Source organism: Oratosquilla oratoria, chromosome 37 (assembly GCF_046742065.1).
Source record: "Oratosquilla oratoria isolate Oo_2021 chromosome 37, ASM4674206v1, whole genome shotgun sequence".
Lineage (NCBI taxonomy): Eukaryota > Metazoa > Arthropoda > Malacostraca > Stomatopoda > Squillidae > Oratosquilla > Oratosquilla oratoria.
In genome coordinates this window covers 44227126-44248714 of record NC_134813.1, presented here as the reverse complement: position 1 = coordinate 44248714, position 21589 = coordinate 44227126, and the positions used below count along the sequence as shown (strand labels likewise).

The 21589-nt window shown below is 39.8% G+C and overlaps 2 protein-coding genes across 3 annotated transcripts in view; both read left to right on the top strand.

Annotated features, from left to right (window-relative positions):
• LOC143019435 (uncharacterized) overlaps positions 1–11753 on the top strand; it is a 56593-nt gene extending 44840 nt beyond the window's left edge. The window contains exons 16-24 of the mRNA XM_076175071.1: positions 2361–2525; positions 2841–2990; positions 3313–3838; positions 4756–4826; positions 5372–5559; positions 6812–6930; positions 7274–7360; positions 10184–10369; positions 11508–11753. Of these exons, the coding sequence (XP_076031186.1) occupies positions 2361–2525; positions 2841–2990; positions 3313–3838; positions 4756–4826; positions 5372–5559; positions 6812–6930; positions 7274–7360; positions 10184–10369; positions 11508–11660 (1645 nt within the window). The 3' untranslated portion in view covers positions 11661–11753. The remainder of the gene's footprint in view (positions 1–2360; positions 2526–2840; positions 2991–3312; positions 3839–4755; positions 4827–5371; positions 5560–6811; positions 6931–7273; positions 7361–10183; positions 10370–11507) is intronic.
• Positions 11754–21248: 9495 nt separating this feature from the next.
• LOC143019700 (uncharacterized) overlaps positions 21249–21589 on the top strand; it is a 52944-nt gene continuing 52603 nt past the window's right edge. Inside the window, exon 1 of one of the 2 annotated variants that reach the window (XM_076175678.1) lies at positions 21249–21272. The gene's annotated coding sequence lies outside the window, so the exon portion shown is untranslated. Of the gene's footprint in view, positions 21345–21589 lie in introns of both variants that reach the window. The other variant, XM_076175674.1, reaches the window with a different exon arrangement.

Here is a 21589-nt window from a genome sequence, read left to right as displayed (position 1 = left end):
CCCTTGCAACATGCTTGCAACCATATATATATATATATATATATATATATAAATATAACATGCACACTCACATACACACACTCACTCACTCTCTCTTCCCTTTCTCCTTCCCCTCCATCATAAAGTACTTTTTTTTTTTTTTTTTTTTTCTCCCTCACTTATGAAGGGGAAAAGCCATTTATATATATATATATATATATATATATCTGTATTTTATTTTTAATTTTTTTTATTTACTTTCATTTTGTTTCTGCATTTCATCATTCATTAGGGATGCACTTTATTTGATATAGTTTGAGTTAAATTCTTTTGCATAACATCTAAGCTTCTGGTATTTGTGTGTGTGTGTGTGTGTGTATATATATATATATATATATATATATATATATATAATTTTTTCAAGTACTTACCTTCTGAATTTAGGATATGATTGTTTTCTTATATTGGACTTTGTTCTTCCTAATATGATGTGCATGGAAGGGAGTGTGTGAATGATATTTTGATGCAACCTGAAGGGATTTCTCCCCATCTCTTTTTCTGCATGAGGGGACAGAGGGGGGTGGCCGATTAAGTGAAGCAGTCTTGCTGTGGATGTGTTGTGTCAAGCTGCATTGCTTCTGACCCAGGGCAGGGGGCAAGATAAAGGGATATGACCCATTATCCAGGAGGAACCAAAAAAAGAGGGAGGCAGGGAGGTGAATGGGAGTGGAGTAGGGCTGGGCGGGATCCGAGTACTAGACCCAAATCCCATGGATCCAAGGAGAGCTGACAGATCCGATTACCAACGCTGGTACTCAAATCCACTGATGAATCCACTCTCTTCTCCCTAGCTTTGATATTTAGTATGAATGTTATTTGTACTGAACATTGTGCTTATAATGAACTCGCTTTTACCATTGATGAGTAAAAAAGTTATACATATGAAAAATATCTTGGCTAATGATGTAGATATAACAAAAATTTAGATTGCCATGTGCATGTCTTTTTTATGAATACTGATTGGCTGGGCATGTGTGACATCAGAGCCTAGCTAGCAGGGATCCACAAGCAGACTGGGATTCGATTTCTGGCCGGGATTTGATCACTGCTGGGATCTGAGTACTGTTAGGGATCCATGAGCAGGCTGGGATTCAATTCCCATCCGGGATTTGAGTACCACCAGGACCTGAGTACCAGGCAGATCCCTCTCTCTCACTTGTTTCCCCGTGCACTGCAGTTACTTGGATCTGGATCTGAATCCCACAGATCCAGTAAGTTCAAGTACTTTAATCCACAAATCCTAAAATGTCAGATCCTGCCAAGCACTAGAGTGGAGTATGTGGGGATGAAATGAGTGGTGGTGGATTGTGTTTGACTTTGGCTACCTCCCCAGTAAGGAGGAAAAAAGCCATTGGTATATGTATGTATGTAATTTTTAGAAAAATCTGAGTGCGAGAGGGACTTGGGAGTTCTGGTGAGTCCGGACCATAAAACCAGGAAGCAGTGCATTATTGCCAGAAATAAAGCTAACAGAGCATTAGGTTTCATCGCTAGAACGGTAACGAATAAAAGTGCAGAGGTAATTATTAAACTATCTAGTGATAGTTAGACCCATCCTTGACTATGCGGTACAGTTTTGGTCTCCGTCCTACAGAATGGACATAAATTCACTAGAATCAGTACAGAGAAGAATGACCAAAATGATACATGGACTCAGAAATTTGCCTTACGAAAAGAGGCATAGGCACTTTAACTTACACTCTCTGGAAAGACGCAGAGTGCGGGGTGATCTAATAGAAGTGTTCAAGTTGATCAAAGGTTATAACAAGTGTGATGCAAACAAGGTCATCATAATAAGACAACAGGGCAGGACTCGCAGTAATGGGTATAAACCGGACAAATTTAGATTTAAGAAGGAAATAGGCAAGAATTGGTTTACTAATAGGGTGGTCGATGAATGGAATAAACTTAGTAACCATGTAGTAAGCACTGAAACTATCAGTTGTTTTAAAAAACGATTAGACAACTTTATGGATGGGGATGACAGGTGGTGATGGATACGGAGCTGCCTAGTGTAGGCCTTATGGTCTCTTGCAGTCTCCTTTATTCTTATGTTCTTATGTAATATGAAATTACTCCTGTTGGCCTGAGGGTGGGTACATGCTTTAGCTAGTCTATTAATCTATATACCATGCAAAAATTAGAGAAGATGGGAAGATGTCCCTTCAGGCTACATCAAAATATCATCCATACACAACCATTCTCCACTCACTATTATCCCCTGCTTTTTCACCATTGGCTAGTCACCCCTCTTATAAGGGGGAAGGGCCTTTTGTTTTATGTATGTAATATTCTATTCTAATAAATGCAACTTGATATAGCATTCCATCAAAGAAGGAAAAAAATGAGAAGGAAGCTACTGAGGACATTAGAGATACTACAGAAGAAAATCAGAATGCAGTAAAAGAAGATGTGACCTTGGCCACAAATGAGGTTGGTGAAAATGAAGAACCTACAGAGAGCACTGATGCTAAGGACACTAAAAGGTGAGCAGAAGATTGGATTTAAGAGGTGGGAGTGGAGTGGGTGGGGATGAAGTGGATGGGAGTAGATTTATGCCTTTTGACTTTGGCTACCTCCCTGGTTAGGGGAAAAAGCCCTTGGTATATGTATGTATCAATCAGTCCCTTGTCCCAGATCTCTTGCAGGAGATCCATGTCTTCCAGAAGTTCCAGGTAACCAGCAACAGCCACTATGTAGGGTTATGGTTCACTAAGGGGAAAATGGTGTTCTTGTCTAGGAATTGTTAGTGTGGAGTATTTTAGTTTTCCTAATACTTTATAAAATTTAATTTGTTATAGTGCTCCATCAAAGAAGAAAAGAAAGAGGAACAAGAAAAAGAAGAAGGGTGCTAAGGCTGTTAGTGGTGCTACAGAAGAAAATGGGAATGCAGTAGAAGCTGAGGTAAAGGAAGGAATTACAGGAAGCACTGATGCTATGGAGGCCAAAAGGTGAGCAGAACAATGGATGGTCATTGTCTTTCCTCCAGTTCTTGCAGCCAAAGATATGTTATACTTGATTGTTTTTAAAGGAAATATGTTGTAGCTGTCAACTGTATGAAAGAGAGTAGCTTCTACCCAACTTTTGATTAAATTGGGCATTGTAACCCCACTGTTTCTTATAAATTGTCACTCATCATAAACTTCATTGTTTTCCCTCTGGTATGTAATCTTTAAACCATCAACATTAAGTTTGATCACTTATCTAAAGGTAATTTTTTGTGTACGCTTCTAGTTCTGTTCCAAAGAAGATAATAAAGTCTAAAAATTGCAGTGATGGTACACAAGATGTAGGAGAACAAGGGTCGGATGAGGAGGCCAAAGGGGATGTGCAAGAGGACAGTAGTAAGGAACCAGATGGAGAAGATACTTCACAACAGGAGGCACCAAAGGAAGTCTCCAGTAGTGGTCTTAAGCCAAGTAAAAAGAAATTGAAACCTGGTTTACAGAATAAAGTGACCACAGGGAAAAAAAGTCAAAATAACACTCCTGCAGAAGATGGGAAAGACTTTTCTAAGCAGCCCAATGGTAAAGATGAGAATATGTTGACAGCACCAGAAAATAAAAAAAGTAATCCAAAGAATGACAAAGATACTCCAGGGAAACTTGACTTAAAAGAAAAGAAAAAATTGACAGGAAATGACAAGAAACTTGAGAAGCAGAAGAGAATTACAGAGAGTATTAAGAACAGTTTACCCACCAAACATCCAGAGGCAGAGGAAAGAACAATCTTTGTTGGCAATGTCGGTATTAAAACAAAGCGGAAAATGCTGGCACAATTCTTCACGAAGTATGGGAAAGTAAGTGTTCAAATGTATAATTTCTTTTGATTTTTTCTATGGTAATTGCATTAGATTATGTATTATTCAATTCTGTGAATATGTTTCACTGAGAGTTGTATCATTCTTTTGAAAAGATGGTTTTAATAAAAAACAAATGGACTTTATTAATCCTTTCTGTACTTAGTGGTACATACATACATACATACACCAAAGGCTTTTTCCCCCCTTACAAGGGAGGTAGCCAAAAAACAAAGGCATAAAAACCATTCCCACCCATTCCATCCCTAATACACTCCACTCCCCTCCACCCTCTACCCTCTCTCTTTTTGTGGCACCTCCTGGATGACGGGTACTTAGTGGTACTCGATTTTATTCTTTCTGCCACCAGTGGTACTATATTTCATTCTTTCAGCCACCAGTTAATTTTATTTATTTCTGTACCTCGCATTCAGTAAGGAAGGGAATGATCCTGTCCTCCATATATCTTCAACATTAACCTTGAAGGAACTTCTTTTCACTCCACTCACTTACCTACCTCCTTACTAGTAGAGTCACCCCTTCCCTTCCTCATCTTCTCACTCCTTACACCCTCCCCACTACACTGTCAAACGAAAAATCGCCCTTCCCCTTTCAGTTTCACTTGATACCAACACATCCATCTTCCTTCTCATAAACATTCTACCTGCCTCTTCCCTTTTATTCTCATCTGTACCACATGCACACATTAAAGAGACCACCTTAGGGTTCTGGTTGGAAAACTCCTTCCAGACCCTCTTATACCTTGACTTCTCAGGAATGTACCCATAGGGCTACAGAGAGCAAGATACCTTGTCCCATATTCCATCCCATTCTAAGTATACATTAGTGATCAAAGCTGAAAGTCCTTCTTTGGAGAAAGTATTGTACTTCAAATATTTTTCTCTAATATTTTCTAGGTGGAAACTGTAAGGCTCAGGAATGTGTCTGTTGCTTCACCAAACATGTCAAAGAAGGAAGCTGTTGTCAAGTAAGGATGACTTTATATATATATATATATTTGTACAATGAGACAGAATATTTGTCATTTTTGTATTTGACATGGGAAGGACCTCTCACTGCCTTTTCCCATTTGGTGATGAAGAATGGAATATCACAGAATAATTAATCTAATTTCAATGTGGCCTGATAGTCTTAGCCACTACAACTGTACCAGTTGAGGAGTAGTTTTTATTCAAATCCAAAAGTACATTAATGTAGGAAAGTAATTCCCTATCAATGTGATTACATAAATCATATTATTGAATGAAAGTTACCATAGATTATGGAAAGTGGTAGTTTTGTATGCCATTAGCTCGTAAAGTGCAACAGAATGACGGCATATTTCATTGAATTTGGCATGAAGATGATTTTTCTTGCTGCAGACTTAATACAGTAGGGTACTTTCATGGTTTCAAGACACTTTAAGTGTAGGATTTCTGAACTTAAATCAAAATGGCTTGAATAAAAGACAAGTGTATTGTGTTCCACTATAAGGGGTTTATTCCAGGTGTTCATGTTTTATGTAATTTGCAGAGGAATGTTCCATCCAAAGAGGACTTCACTGAATGCCTATATCCGTTTTAAGGACAAGGAATCTGTTGAAAAGGCATTAGAAGCAAATGGAGTCGAGTTCCAGGAACATCACCTTATTGTCAATAAATCCAAGAAGGATGCACAGAAAAGGCCAGAAAATACCGTTTTTATTGGGAACCTGCCATGGGGTGAGCTGTTTCTAAATTTAGTTATGTTGAGCATCCACAAACTGTCTGTTATGATATAGAAATAAAGAAAAGTGGTGCTACATGATTCTTATATTACTCTTTTGTGATGGTGTATGTGTGTGTGGTGGATGGAGTAAACTTATGGGTCAACCAAGGATGATGTGGATGGATGGGGTGAAAGGGGCTTGAGCAAGTAAGGGAAAAGACAGAAGATAGGGGTGAGTGGAGAATGGCTATGTATAGATGATATTGTGATGCAAGGATGGGAGTGGGCTGGAGAAGAGGTGGAAGTAGGGGATGGTAAATGAAGGTATATCTCCTTGTCTTCTCTTTTTCTGCATGAGCACCCTTGCTGTAGATGTGCTCTGTCTTGCTGCATTGCTTTAGACCCAGGGTAGTGGGTGGGACACAGGAATGACCCGTCATCCACAAGGAGCTAAGATGAGAGGGAGGAAAGGGTGGTGGATGGGAGTGGAATGGATATGAGGGAGTACCTCCCTTTTTGACATGGCTTCATCCATCATAATGAGGAAAAAACCTTGTGAGATTGACAGATATTTCCAGTGCTTTCTATTTTAGATTTATCTTTCATCCCTTTCACTGTCCACAAAATGAATGCTACAAGAAGAGTGGAAAACAGAAGTAGATGAAGACCAACCAAGAATGAGGTAGATAATTGGGGGGAAGAGGACCTGGGATGTAAAAGAAATGTTTGTTAAGTAAAAGAGTTCAAAAGATAGAGGGAGGGAAGGGTGGTGAATGGGAGTGGAATTATGCCTTTTGACTTTGGCTACCTCCCTTGGAAAGAAAAAATAAATAAATAAAGCAATTGATATATGTATGTGTGTAGTTGCTCTGGTCCATAGGGGCACTTCAAAATCAGTCCCATAACTATTGATTGCATGTCACTAAACAGTCTTTTGGAACACAACTCATTTGTAACTCGTGTTTTTGCTGTTCTTCTTAAGTCTTTCCTGTACCACTTTTGGGACACCAACTCTTCTTGTCTTATGCTTCCGTGGTAGGTGGGAATGACAATAGTGCCACTGTATCCCCAGGCATGTCATAAAAAGTGACTAAATGAAATGAAATGAGGAGACTTGGGAATCCCCTATCCATATTTTTCTTTTTCACTAAAACTCAAGGCATGCTTAAACTTGGGAATCCTCTTTACAAACAGGAAAAAGCCATTGAATATATACACATATACATACACAAAACTAATTGTTCTTGATTTCAATTTAACTTACAGAAGCTGAAGAGGAGTCACTGTACAAACATTTCAGTGATTGTGGTGCAATTGAAAGTGTACGAATTATCCGCGATAAAAAGTTGGGCTCAGGAAAAGGATTTGGTTATGTTAATTTCAAGGTCAGTGAATTTGAGTTGACTGTCGTTCTCATTGTGATCACTTATGATCATTGCCTTGTAATTTGTTCCTTCACTCAGTAGCATAACTATAAGACTTTCTGGTTAATTTTTTATCATTTCATTCACCTTGAGGGATGGACTTAGACTGAAAGGGGTCTTGATGTATCAAGACCATGAAAATATAGGAACCATTCCTCAACTGATTAGAATCATTTGCCATTTCTTTAAACAGAATCTTTAAAATGTGCCACTGAGGAAAAACAACAACAGTTTATTGGCTTTGACTTTTCATATGTACATGTGATAACTTGTTTGAAATTTTTCATAAATCATATTCTTGCAGTCACGTGATGCACAGGAAGTCGCTCTACAGCTCTCTGGGAAAGAGTTTGAGGGTCGTGCCCTAAGGGTCAAGAGAGCTGTAAAGAAGGTGAGTTGTGAATTCCTTGATGATTGAATACAACATTTAGTGGGTTGCAGCTTCTGATTTCACTTGATGTAGTAAAGTTAGAGTGTTTTGGTGATGTAATTAAGATAAGAGGGAAGGTGGAGGGGAGTGGAGTGTATTTAGGGATGGAATGGGTGGGAATGATTTTATGCCTTTTTCTTTTTGGCTACCTCCCTTGTAAGGGGGAAAAAGCCTTGGTATATGTATGTATGTAACATCAGTCTCCCCGTACTTGACACAATACAGGCAGCTGTGATATGATGATAGACTCATGTTGTTGTTGTTGTTGTTGTCGTTCCCTAGACTGTCTGTCCGAGCAGTCCCGTCTCCCCAAGGAAGGCCACAGCCGAAACTGGGTTTTCCCACAAATCCTTTATAGAGTGTATGTTGTGTTGTTTGCGTGCATGATTGTGTATAATGCAGTCTTCCATTATGTGTTGTATGGTATGGGGTGAAGTGTTACATCCTGGGCAGCTGTTCACAACACGGTCGTCCAGCCTCTTCTGGTAGCTTAGAAGTGCTGGGTGGTGACCGCATCGCAGTCTGGCCAAGTGGACTCTGTCCTTACGTGGGAGAGAGGATTCAGAAGGGTGGATATCAGGGGGTCTGGCATGCAGCAGTGTGTTGTCTTTCAGTGTGTTAATGGAGCGGTGAGTGATATGATTATGAATATGTTTCCGGAGGCTGGTATTTGGTGGTTGTGGAGGAAGAGATGAGAGTATCTGTGTGTAATAAAGGTCTATGGGTGTAGTTTTAATGTTTCTTGGTGTGTGTGGGTGTTCTGCTATGTAGTGTAGCGGGTGTGATGTGTTTGTGGTGGCTGCAGCAAGTGTTTGTGTGCCTCTCATGTCGAGGTAGTCCTTGACTTTGAGGACTTTTGTTTCATGGTGTAAATGGTCTGTAGGTGATGTATTTGTGCAGCCTGTAATTGTTTTTAGGGCTTTGTTTTGTATGATTTGACACAAAAGAGATTGCTGCTAGATGTTTCTTTCCAGGAGATCTGTGGGAGGTTTAAGGACCATTGTCAATTACTGTGGGGGTGCAGGTTTCCAGGCAGTTTAACTCAAGGCAGTAGTTGTTATTTGATTGTGCTGGCTGATAACTTTTTATAGAGGTGTCCTCAAATCTCATTATGAGGAACAACTCTTTAGATATGAAAACATAGGCAAATAAAATGAGCAATAATTTTTTATTTCTACAGTAAAACTTCAGATCTAGATCAATTGAGGGTGGAACCCTGTCTGGATATCTAAAAATCTAAATCTTACTAAAGTTATAGACATCAGCTTAATTCATCAAATCAGATAAATACTTCGTAAACAGAGCATGTCATACAACACAGCACCATACTCTTATGCATTGGAGGTATAAATATTTTCAAGATTTGTTTCATACATACCAATGGCTTTTCCCCCCTTACAAGGGAGGTAACCAAAAAAAAAAAAAAGCATAAAATCCACTCCCACCCATTCCAACCCCACATACTCCACTCCCATTCACCCCCTCCCTCCCTCTTATCTTGGCTCCTCTTGGATGATGGGTCATCCCTGCATCTTGCCCACTGTGTCCTGGTTCAGAAGCAATGTAGCAAGACACAGCACATCCACAACAAGGCAGGCTCCCTCCCCCTTCTCCATCCCCTCATGCAGAAAAAGAGAAGACAGAGAGAAATCCTTTTGGGCTGCATCAAAATATCCCATCCATGTATAACTTGGACGCCCAAGGTGACATAAAGCATCCCTAGTGAAGTCCATCTTTACCTCAAACCACTCTTTCCATTTCTCATTCAAACACAGGCTTTACTACTCGCGTAAAAAAAATCTTAACTGCTCTTAATGGCTTTCCTCCTATCCCATATATCTGCAGTACCTCCCACAATGTCTTCCTGTCTACCCTGTCATAAGTCTTTTCCAAATCTATGAAGGCCCAAAAAACATCCTTACCTTTTCCTAAATCTTTCTCACATATGTGCCCACTACAAAAATCAGATCTGAACCACACAACCCCTACCTGTCCTAAACCCACATTGTTCCTCACCAGTTACTCCCTCTGTTCCTCTACTAATCCTCTCAACCAAAACCCTCCCAAAAGCCTTCCCAACTACACTCAACAAACAGATCCCTCTGAAACTACTACACTCACACTTGTCCCCTTTTCCCTTGTAAAGTGGAACAATACAGGCACTCCTCCAGTCCTCTGGCACTCTACCCTCTTTTAGATAAACATTAAACAACCTTACTAGCCATTCCACCATCAGTGTACCTCCCTTTTTTAGACATTCCACATGACACCCATCCAACCCAGGTGCCTTACCTGCTCTCATCATTTTAACTGCTTTCATCTCATCTTTCCCTATTTCTCCATTTTTCTCTTTCATCACTGTCATTTTCTTAGCACTTCCCACTGCAGCTACCTTTCTCTCCCTATCCTCCACATTTAGCAACTCCCAAATACTCTGCCCAACTTCCTCTTACTGCTATCTCTTCCATTATCTCTCCATCTGCACCTTTTACCTTTTCTTCTCTATTTGATTCGCCTCCCCTCCCACTCTTAACTTACTTCCAAAACATCTTTTTATTACTTTCAACACCCAAGTACTGAATACAGTATTGTACACGTGTACACTATATATGTATTTTTTCTAATTGAGGTAATTGCACATTTCAAAGAAAACTTGATGCTGTTCTAAGGCTGCACCACCTGATTGACCTAGCACAATAGATTGATTTATGAAGATGCAGATTGTGTGTACAATAATGTGTCATTTTTATGTTGGTATTTATGATACTTTTTCTTTGTGACTAGGTGAAATCAAAGAACGACTTTGGGACAAAACAGAAAGAGAGGGTTCTTCCAGGACAGCACCCAAAGATGAAACTGAACTTCATGAAGAAGACTAAAGGAAAGCAGCTGGAGAAGGAAGAATTTGCGAGGAAACAAAAGAAGATAGATTTCAGTGGTGTAAAGACATCAGAGGAGCCTTTGAAAAAGGTGGGTCTCAAGGAATCAATTTCATAATTATGTCTATAAGTGGTGGAATGTAGATTGAGAAAAGCAAGTAAATGCCTTGGGAGATTAAAAGGTGTAATGTGAAATAGACATTTGGGAATGGATGTGAAGAGGAGATTGAAGGGGATGATTGTGCTGACAGCACTGTATGGGGCAGAAACATAAAACATAAGAGAAGAAGAGACAAAGAGTTTAAATGTGGTTGAGATGAAATGTCTGAGAAGTATGGTAAGGTTACTAGGCTGAATAGAGTGAGAAACAAGGAAGTGAGGAGGAGAGTTGGGGTGGGAAAGGAATTGGGAGATAGGATTGATGAAAGAGTATTGGGATGGTTTGGACACATGGAAAGAATGAGTGAAGAAAAATTAGTAAAAGAAGTGTGGAAGGCAGAGGTGGATGGAGTAAACATGAGGGGACAACCAAGGATGAGATGGATGGATTAAAAGGGGTGTCAGGAAAGAGGGGAAAGTCTATTGAAGAAGGAAGGGAGAAGACAAAAGATAGGGATGAATGGAGAATGGTTGTGTATGGATGATGCTGTGATGCATGGAAGGGAGTGGGTGGGGGATGGGGGAGGGGTCAGGTTAGGGAGTGGGTGTGAATGATATTTTGATGCAGCCCAAAGGGATTTCTCCCCATCTCTTTTTCTATACAGGGGGACAGAGATTAGGGGGTCGCCAATTAAATGAGACAGCCTTGCAGTGGATGTGCTGCATCTTGCTACATTGCTTCTGACCCAGGGGAGTGGGCGAGATACAGGGATGACCCATCATCCATGAGGAACCAAGAAAAGAGGGAGGGAGGGGTGGTGAATGGGAGTAGAGTATGTGGGGATGAAATGGGTGGGAGTGGATTTATGCCTTTAACTTTGACTACCCCCCTTGTAATGGGGAAAAGCCTCTTAGTATATGTATGTATGTATGTCTGTAGGGACAGATAGCAATTGAAGATGCTTGTTGAAGATGTTACTGCTTATCAAGAGGGAGAGGTGTGTTCATCTCACATGAACATTCTCCCCTTTGCTGTGAATGAAATACCTCCCCTTATTGTCTATTTTCTTGTTTCCATCTCTTTTAATGTTCCAGTACAATCCTTTTAACAGTGCTTTTGTCTCCCACAGGGCAAAAGAATGAAGTTCAGCAAGGATGATAAGAGAAAGGCATTTATTGCACAGAAGTTGACTGGGGATGGATCATCTACTGGTTTTGGAGGACCAAAGAGCAAACGTTTTCCAAAATCTGCATCTTCAAAGCCCATAAAAAATGATGAATAATTTTATTTTATTTTATTTATTTTTTATTCTTTTTTTTTTTTTTATGATGATGAACTAAAAGGTTCTTAACTTGAAAATAAACTAAGAAAATTGTGTTTTGTGTCTCAGTTTTACATTTATTTACAAATTATTACAAAGGCGGAGCATGCCGACAGGAGGCCTTTGGTCCATAACTAGGACAGATGGGAAAAAAAAAAAAAAAAAAAAAAAAAATCACAACTCCAACTTCCACCCAGGATCAAAGCTCACTCTCACAATACTTCAAAGTCCTTTCATCCTATACTCTTGTCATTTATTCTGATTTTTCCTGATAAGGAAAGCAGCACCGTAATGCACAGAAACAAGCCCGACCCTTCACACATTACCTTGAATATGTGAAACCTAATGATGTATACCAGCTTGTGATGGTCATGCAACATGGATGGTAAAGAGGACCATGCCCCTTGCTGCCCATTTTCAAAACCCATAACCTCCTCACTTCCAAATGGAGGTGCAATGTCATGAGACTGACATCTGTTCCCCAGACCAAGCCCAAATTCTATCAACTTAAATTTAATTTCTTCCACATCTTTTTTCACTCATTCTTTCCCTGTGTCCAAACCATCCCAACACTCTTTCATCACCCTTATCTTCCAACACCCTTTCTACCCCCATTCTCCTCACATCCTCATTTCTCACTCTAGTAACCCCTACCATACTTCTCAGGCATTTCATCTCAAACACATTTACTTCTCTTTTCCTTGTACCTCTCATACGATTCTCTCATTCTATTAAGCAACCAATCTGTGAATCCTCATTTCTTCTCTTCTACAACCTTCTTTGCTTCTCCCTCTCCTCTACACTCTTCTCACTACCAGGCCCATATGCACTTACAAAAACCACATCTCCCTTGAAGAAACCTCCCTCCACTCCACCACATGTTTAACTATCTCTTCACTTACTAGTATAGCCACCCCTTCTCTCCCTCATCCTCTCTTCACTTCCCTTTCAACTACACTCCCAAACTCACACTCTCCCCTCCCTTTCAACTTGGTTTCACTCAATGCTAACACATCCATCTTTCTACTCATAAACATACTACATATCTCTTCCCTTTTACTTGCATCTGTACCACATCCACTAACATTAAAAGACTCAAACCTTAGAGTTCTGGTTGGAAAACTCCCAGACCCTCTTATGCCTTTGCTTTTTTAATGTCCCATTTGGGGGTAGAGATTAGGATGCCTAGTCCTATCCCCAACCCATTTTTGTTGCTTTTTATGACTCAGTGGTAACACTCAGTGACACTATTCTCTCACCCCTACCACAAGGTCTGGCAAAAAAGTAATGTATATTCAGAAAAGTGGTACAGGTATTAAGGGGATCGTCCATTAGAAAATCGAACTTTTTTAGTTTGGGGTAAAAGTGGCTGAGATTTTTTCCTAGTAACTGTCTTGTCCCAGAGAAGATACCACCGAGTTTTCAAGTCATTTATGCTTATACTTTTTGTTATTGTGATTTTTTTTTTTTTTTTTTTTTTTTTTTTTTTTTGAGGGGAAATTTTTGAAAATTTTGAAATTGATTCAGAGGATAGACCTTTGACTGGATATTGATTATTTTTTGTCTCTATAATGGGCTAAGATAGATGAAGAAACAGGCAGAATTATGATGTTCTGATCAGTCTGTTATGAGAAAAAAAAATCCAAAGTAAGTTGATGAAAAAAAAAAAAAAACAATGTATATATGAAAAAATCCTACTAGTCCTTGACAGGACATAAATCTGCCTCCAAATGTTCTCTCAATTATGCTGAATCCGAAAAGGATTTGCAGTTAAAAATCAGTGAAGACATTTTGGATTTTAATCAAGTTTAATGTGCAAAATTCAAGTTTTTCTGGAATGAGTGTCAAAGTTTTTTTGTTCATGGTTACTGGTCCCCTTTCATCATTTAGGATGTTATGGTGTTGAAAGGGTATCATAGGCACAACCCTACTTTCTGTCGCTAGCTTTTGATTAATTACAGGTTTATATGATGAATCCAGTTAGTATCCACCAGGGTTATATTGCACTTTTCCTTTTCTTGGCGCGATGCATCTTTGACAACAGACAATCTTTATCTGCCATCCTAAGCTGTTTTATGGCATCACTGGTTGTTGTCCCTCTTGCTGATGGCATATATGCAAGTTCATAACCAAAGATGTGGTTCAGAACTGCAACTTGAGCACAGAATTGAACTCTAGCTGCTGATGCAAACTTCCTCTTTGAACTCAAAGCCCAGATCTTTGCATGGAAGCTTTCATTTTGGTTTTGTGTCCTTCCCTTGAGGCATTTCTCTAAAAGCTCTGTAGAGGTGAGGTCTTGATATATTGCCAGGATGGATTTCCGCTTCTCAGTGGGAATCTTCGCCAGGAACGGCTTCTTGACTCTGTGAGACTCGGGTTCCTCTTGCCTGGCTAGTGCTCTCTGGAAAAAAACACCACAAGTCTTCTCCCTTAGGACAGTAAGAATGCAATGGCTTCTCATCTGTGCTGACAGAATGCAGGTAGGAGGCCATGATAGCTTACGCATTGTCTGAACGTCAGTATTCACACAATCACTTATTGCCTTCCCATAATTCTGTGTCAACTGTCACAGCATCTGTCAACATATTAGCTCATATGCTATTATTTATCATACAAAAGCATAAATATTGTGCAAAATACACAGCTTCTTTTGTTAGCAAATATATTTAACAACAGAAAACGTAATATGCAGTACGCGGCGCACATGACCCAGCCACAGTAGTGTGGGGGAGTACTGTATTATATTCTTTTTAGATAGTAAAAATCAAGATACAGCTTCCATACTCAGCCACGAGATAGCTTATGAGCAACACTTTTAGAGGAAATATTTTCAGATTTTTTTTTTTTTTTTTTTCGTGATTTTCTGATGGACGATCCCCTTAAGAGAGAGGGCATAATGGAGGGACGGTCACAGTATAGTAAAGTATCATCATTTCTCTATAAATATTTTCTCTATCACAAACAAAATGTCTGGCTCTGGTCCATAGGGGAGCCCCATATCAGTTGCATGCTAATGAGCAGATTTTAACCTCACAATAGCATGCAGCCAATACACTAGACAGGGTATTAAGAATACATACACATATGTACCAAGGCTTTCTCCCCCTTACAAGGGAGGTAGCCAAAAAGAAAAAGGCATAAAATTATTCCCACCCATTCCATCCCTAAATACACTCCACTCCCCTCCACCCTCCCTCCCATCTTACTACCTCATGGATGATGGGTCATCCCTGCACCTTGTCCACTGCCCTGGGTCAGAGGCAGTGTCGCAAGTCACAGCACATCCACAGCAAGGCCGCTTCATTAAATCGGTGACCCCCACTCTCCGTCCCCCCATGCAAAAAGGAGAAGACGGGGAGAAAACCCTTCGGGCTGTGTCAAATTTTGCTCACACATACTACCTCAACCCCCATCCCCCTGCCCATTCCACCTCATGCATCACATCATCATCCACACACAACCATTCTCCATTCACCCCTATCTTCTGTCCTCTCCCTTCCTTCCTCAACAGACATTCCCCTCTTCCCCAAAGCCCCCTTCACCCCTCCACATCTGCCCTCCATACCTCTTTTACTAGTCTTTCTTCACTCATTCTTTCCATGTGTCAAAACCATCCTAATACTCTTTCATCAACTCTATCTCCCAACTCCCTTTCCACCCCTGTCCTCTTCCTCACCTCCTCATTTCTCACTCTATCTAGCCTAGTAACCCCCATCATACTTCTCAGACACCTCATCTCAAACACATTCAAACTCCTTCTCTCTTCGTCTTTTATGTTCCATGTTTCTGCTCCATACAGTGCTGTTGGCACAATCACTCCTAAATATACAGGTAAACGTCGACTTACGATGGCCGCGACTTACGATTGTTCGACTTTACGATGACGACGACGACGATATATATTTAATCCCTTCCATACGGTGCCGCACACGTAGGCGTCATGAGGAGCAAGTGGATTCGCGACGCTGCCATATCGGCGTCTTGATTGTATTTATTGTAGTCGCCCCTGTGTTTTTACATTCTCTCAAATGTGCCCTGAATCCCATTCTCTGTGGTTTTCAAAATTCGCGGGTGAAAGAGAGAACGATCGATATAAGCGGTGACTATATTTTATGATGCTAGTATTATTACGACACGTCGTATGGCTGGCATTGGCTGCTGCCCGCGAGATTTAAGTTCCGTACTGAAAATACATATTATGGTGTTTGAATATGGTAAAAAGGATAAAAATAATTAAATAAACTACTGTACATGTTTAATAGGCTATATTCAGTATCTCTGGTGGTTAATATACAGGTAGGCTAGGTACAGTGACCACGGAACAGAGTGATACACAAATTGGGGATCGACTTACGATGGAATCGTCTTACGATGGCTCTATTGAAACCTAATGCCATCGTAAGTCGACGTTTACCTGTAGTCTCTTCTTAGCATCCATTCCCAAATGTCTATTCCTCATTACACTTTTTAATCCACCATGGCATTTACTCGCTTCTCTCAATCTACATTCTACCTCCACCTCCACTCCACCTTTTCCTGCCACATTTGCACCCAAGTATCTAAACCTATCCACTTCCTCCAGTCGCTCTCCCTTAATGCTCACTTCCAGTCTGCTGCCACTTTCACCCCTTGTACATCTCATAACCTTACTTTTACCCACATTTATCTTCAGCTTTCTTCTATCACACACTCTCCCAAACTCTGTCACCAACTTCCTCAATCCCTCCTCCGATCCTGCCAGAAGCGCAGTGTCGTCCGCAAACAACAGCTGGCTCACCTCTCACTTTTCTCCATTTTCTTTTACCATCTCCAATCCCTGACCCACGACCCTTGCATTTACCTCTCGCACCACCCCATCCATGTACAAGTTGAACAGCCAGGGCGACATAACGCATCCTTGATGAAGTCCCACCTTTACCTCGAACCACTCACTCTCTCCATTTCTAATCCTGACACATGCTCTACTACTCTCATAAAAATACTTGACAGCTCCTAGAAGCTTTCCTCCTATCCCATATACTGTATCTGCAAAACCTCCCATAGTGCCTTCCTGTCTACCCTGTCGTAAGCCTTTTCCAGATCCATCAAAGCCCAAAAAACATCCTTCCCCTTTCCTATAGCTTTCTCACATATCTGTCTTACCACAATAATCTGATCTACACAACCTCTACCCGTCCTAAATCCGCACTGTTCCTCACCAATTACTCCCTCTGTTCCTCTCCTAATCCTCTCAATCAAGATCCTCCCATAAGCCTTCCCAACTACACTTAACAAGCTAATCACTCTGAAACTACCACACTCACACTTGTCCCCTTTTCTCTTGTAAAGTGGAACTATACAGGCACTCCTCCAGTCCTCCGGCACTCTACCCTCTCTCCAGCAAACATTAAATAACCTCACCAGCCAGTCCACCATCACTGTACCTCATTTCTTTAGACATTCTGCATGGCATCCATCCAGACCAGGTGTCTTACCTGCTTTCATCATCTTAACAACTTCATCCTTCCTCATTTCTCCTCCATTTTCCTCACGGTCATTTTCTTAGCATTTCCCACTGCAACTATCTTTCCCTCCTTGTCCTCTTTCACATTAAGCAACTTCCTAAAATATTCTGCCCATCTTCCCCTTACTGCCTTCTCTTCCATAATCAACTCTCCATCTGCACCTTTTACCTTTTCTTCTCTACTTGATTCGCCTCCTCTTCCTCTCTTAATTTCTTTCCAAAACATCTTCTTATTACTTTCAAAATTTTCTGTCATACTCTTACCCCATTTCATATCTGCTCTCCTCTTTGCCTCCTTTACCTTTTGCTTTACTTCTCTTTTCTTTTCTTTGTACCTCTCATATGACTCCCTCGTCCTATTTTGTAACCAATCTGTGAAAGCTCGCTTCTTCTCTTCTACAACCTTCTTTGTTTCCTCATCCCACCATTCACTACCCTTCCTTCTGTTTCCTCCTGTCCTTCTTGTTCCACACACCATCCTTGCACACTTTTTGACTCCCTCCTTAAACCATCCCCATTCCTCCTCCACTCCTAGCTCTACTCTATCCTTCACTCCCTCCCACTCCTCTCTCAGCTTCTTCTTGTACTCCTTCTCCTTTTCCTTTAAAGAGTTCACTCTAAGCACCTCCCTACCTTTTGTCCTTTTCCTCTTTCTCCACCTATCCTCCACTCCTCTCTACCTTCCACCAAAAAATGATCTGATATTCCCCCACCCTCTCCCCTTAGCACAGTATTGAGAATAATGAAGATAAATTTAATATTTGGATGGAAGATATGGGCATTTGTGAGTGCACACAGCCATGGTAAATAAGAAAGTGTTTGGGATTTAATTAAATCAAAGAGAAGAGTTTTGGGAGAAGCATAAATGCAGTTGGGGGTGAATGCTCGAGTAGGATGGAAAAATAGGGAGGTATGAGGCTACAGAAAGGCATAATAGCAGAGTGGAGATCTGCACTGAAAGGAAAATGATAGTGAACACAGTGTATGAGAAGAAAGCTAAAAATTAGTATATATAGCCCAGGATGCTTGGTAGGAGGGTAGTTCAGATATTAATGGACTATATAAAAGGAGGATTGGAAAAGTTCTGGAGATAAAGTGTTCAGGGGAGAGGTCATTGTCTTCTCAGGTACACTGGGATCTGGCAATTCAACAGGGTTAGGGCAGTTTTTGAGGCATCAAAATGCAAATCACCTCCATCTTAGCAGATACACTAAGAAATTTGTGCAGTTTGAATGTTGAATTTGTAAGTTTAGATGTTGAATTAAGGTTTAGGGGTAGGAATTTATTGGGGCCAAATATGTGAGTTGTTGAAACATGGGTTGTTGAATTGCATGACCCCAGTGTATGGTGTGAGGGAAAGTGAGAGTGGAAGTTAAGTGGGGAAGAAAGAATAAGGCAGTACAGAGAAGATCGGTAGAGTGTTTCAGGGAGTTCTTGAAAGTAGGGGAAGATAGGCTTTGATTGTGGCAATGGGAGATGACGGGAAAATGTGATGGGAGAGGAGAGTGATAGGGCTATAGGTAAAATGAGGAGATACAAAGAGCATTGAAAGAGATGAAAGTTAGTAAGGCACTTGGGCTAGGTGGTTGTCATGTGGAATGTGTAACGAATGAAGAGAGGAGTAATTATAATGGAATAGCTGATGAGATTGTTTAAAGTGTGCATAAGGGAAGGAACTGAACCAGTATACTGGAGGAGTGTTTGTATAGTTTCTTTATACAAGAGAAAAGGCACGCAAATATTAATGTAGTAATTTTTGGAGGTTCAGTTTGTTAAGTGTAGTCAGGTTTTATGGATGGATGTTAATGGAGAGAAATAGGAAAGTGAGAAAGTAATTAAAGAAGAGCAATGGGGGTTTGGGAAAGAGGGTGCATAGATATTTTTTCAGTAATATTTGCAAAAAATATGGCAGGGTATGGAAATCTTTTGTGCTTTCATGTATTTAGAGGAAGCATATGAAGGTATTGTGGTGTGTGTGACAGATGTAGGACAGTCTACTCAGAGTGGTAATTATTTTCACATGAGGAGAGAGCTTGTGTGGGGGTTATGTAATGACACCATGGTTGTTCACCATGTGTAAGCATGGGGTAGTGAGAGTTAAATGTGAGGGTCCTAAGCAGGGTTTTGGGGGTGGATGGAAGATGAACCAGCTATTGTTTCCAGATGACTGTACTTTTGGCAGTCAGAGGATAGACTGAAGTAGTTGGTGCTGGAAATCACAGCACTCACAATCAGGACTCAAACCTAGGACCAGATGGACCCAACTTCACCCCCTTGCCCACTATGCCATGGAGGTTGGGAGGGTGTGTAAGAGGAGAAAGCTGAAAGGTGATGTGAGCAAAAATTAAAGTTAATGTGGGCAAAAAACATGTTGATGAGATTACAAGGAGTGATGATAGTGGTAGGGTAGAGGTGAGTTGGTGAGAGGCTGAGAAAAACAGAGTTTTTAGTATTTGGGGTTCACTTGAGGCAGAGAATGGAAGTGAAAATGAATTATAGAACAAGGAATTAACCAAATAAATGTCTTGGGGGAAATAAAAAGTGTTATTAGAAATGGGCATTTGGGGATGAACACAAAGAGTGTATGAAGTAATGGTAATGCCCCTGGTGCTGTATAAAGATAAGTAGAATTTGAAAGCAGAAAGTAAGTGTTTAAATATGTTTAAGGAGTATGGTAGAAGCTATGAAAATTATGAATATGGAGTTGAGGAAGAGAACAGGGATGGGAACAGAGTTGTTAAACAGGGAAGATCAAAGAGTTCTGAGAAAGTTCAGGCATATAGAAAGAATGAGTGAGGAAACACCAGAAAAAGAATGTGGAAAGCAGAGGTGGATGACAATGCAAGGAAGAGAAATTGCAAAAGATATGAGTGGCTGTAAGTGAATGAGGAAATGACATGGCTTGATTTTTTTTCCCTATGTAAATTTCTTGAGTGGATGAGGGGGGAAGTTGCCATAAAATGAAGCATCTTATTTGTTCAGTATTTTAAAGGTGGTTTTAAATTACCCTGTGAGTTCTATAGTTATCTTTATGGGAAGAGATTTAAGGGGAGACCAGGATTTGTTTCCTATTTTGTATATGGCTAGAATAAGGGTAAGAATATATATTCAAGTTCAGGGCTTCTAATCTCTCATTATACAACTTATCTGCAAGGCTGGGGAGCATATTGATATTCATTCTTTGTATTCTATCAATTCTGAATATATTTACTTCACTTAAAGAAGGACAAAACTACTGCTGCATATTCTAGTCTAGGGTGGATAAGTGTCCCTGTGATTTTTTTTTTTTTTTTTTTACCCATGTAATGAATAGCTATCTTTGCATTCTACAGCAGTCCCTATGTATTACCCATGATATTACTGATGTGCTGATTAAGTGACTGATTATTCAAAGGATTACAAAGGCAGAGCAGGCTGACAGGAGACCTTTTGGTCCATAACTAGGTCAGATGCAAATATATATATATATATATATATATATATATATATATATATATATATATATATATATATATATATATATATATATATGAAATAATAAATAAAATAAATGCACAGGTATAAATAATAAATAGACAGGGAAATAGTAAATAATAATAGACATATAAATGTGAAATAAGCAAATAATAATAAACAAATAAAATAGATAAATTATAACAAAACAAATAAACAAATAATATGAAATAAATTACAGTCATTACAGCATCTTGCTTAGGTGTTTATCAAAATGATTCTTAAAGCTTTGAACTGAACTACATTGCGCAGCCTCTGCAGGAAGTTTATTTCATTCATTAACTACACGGTTGGCGAAGTTGTTTCTACCAACTTCCAAATTATATATATTTCTGAACACCCATGTAAACATTTCTCCTTTATATCTCACTTCCCATTGAACAATGTAATGACCTAAGTTGTTTCCCATTTCCAATACATTATATTTTCTGATACTTAAATTTTCTCTTTCGGATGCAGTCATGATATCCAAATACATATTTTTGTAACAATCTAATCTTCCTCATTATCTCTGCGTCGTTTCTAGACTTGTTAGCCTAGATAAGGAACTTTATACTGTGTTTCACTGAATTACGTTGATATTATTTTCTATTTGTTCGTGTATGCATTTCGCCAACACTGTTACTCGAGTGAGAACTATTTCCTTCCTTCTGAAGTAGATTTCTGTCAGACTGAAGTCTTCAACGTCTAAGTTAATGCATATAATATAGTCCTTTGGTGGATGTTGTTCGTGTACTTATACTTCTTCACAAATAACTGTCCTTATTTTGCAGTTTCTAGGCGTGATTTATAATTTCAATTTCTAGGTTTATAATTTCAATTTCTCCCCCAACGATGTGAAGATAACTTTGGTGTTTGAGTCAACCCTATGTAT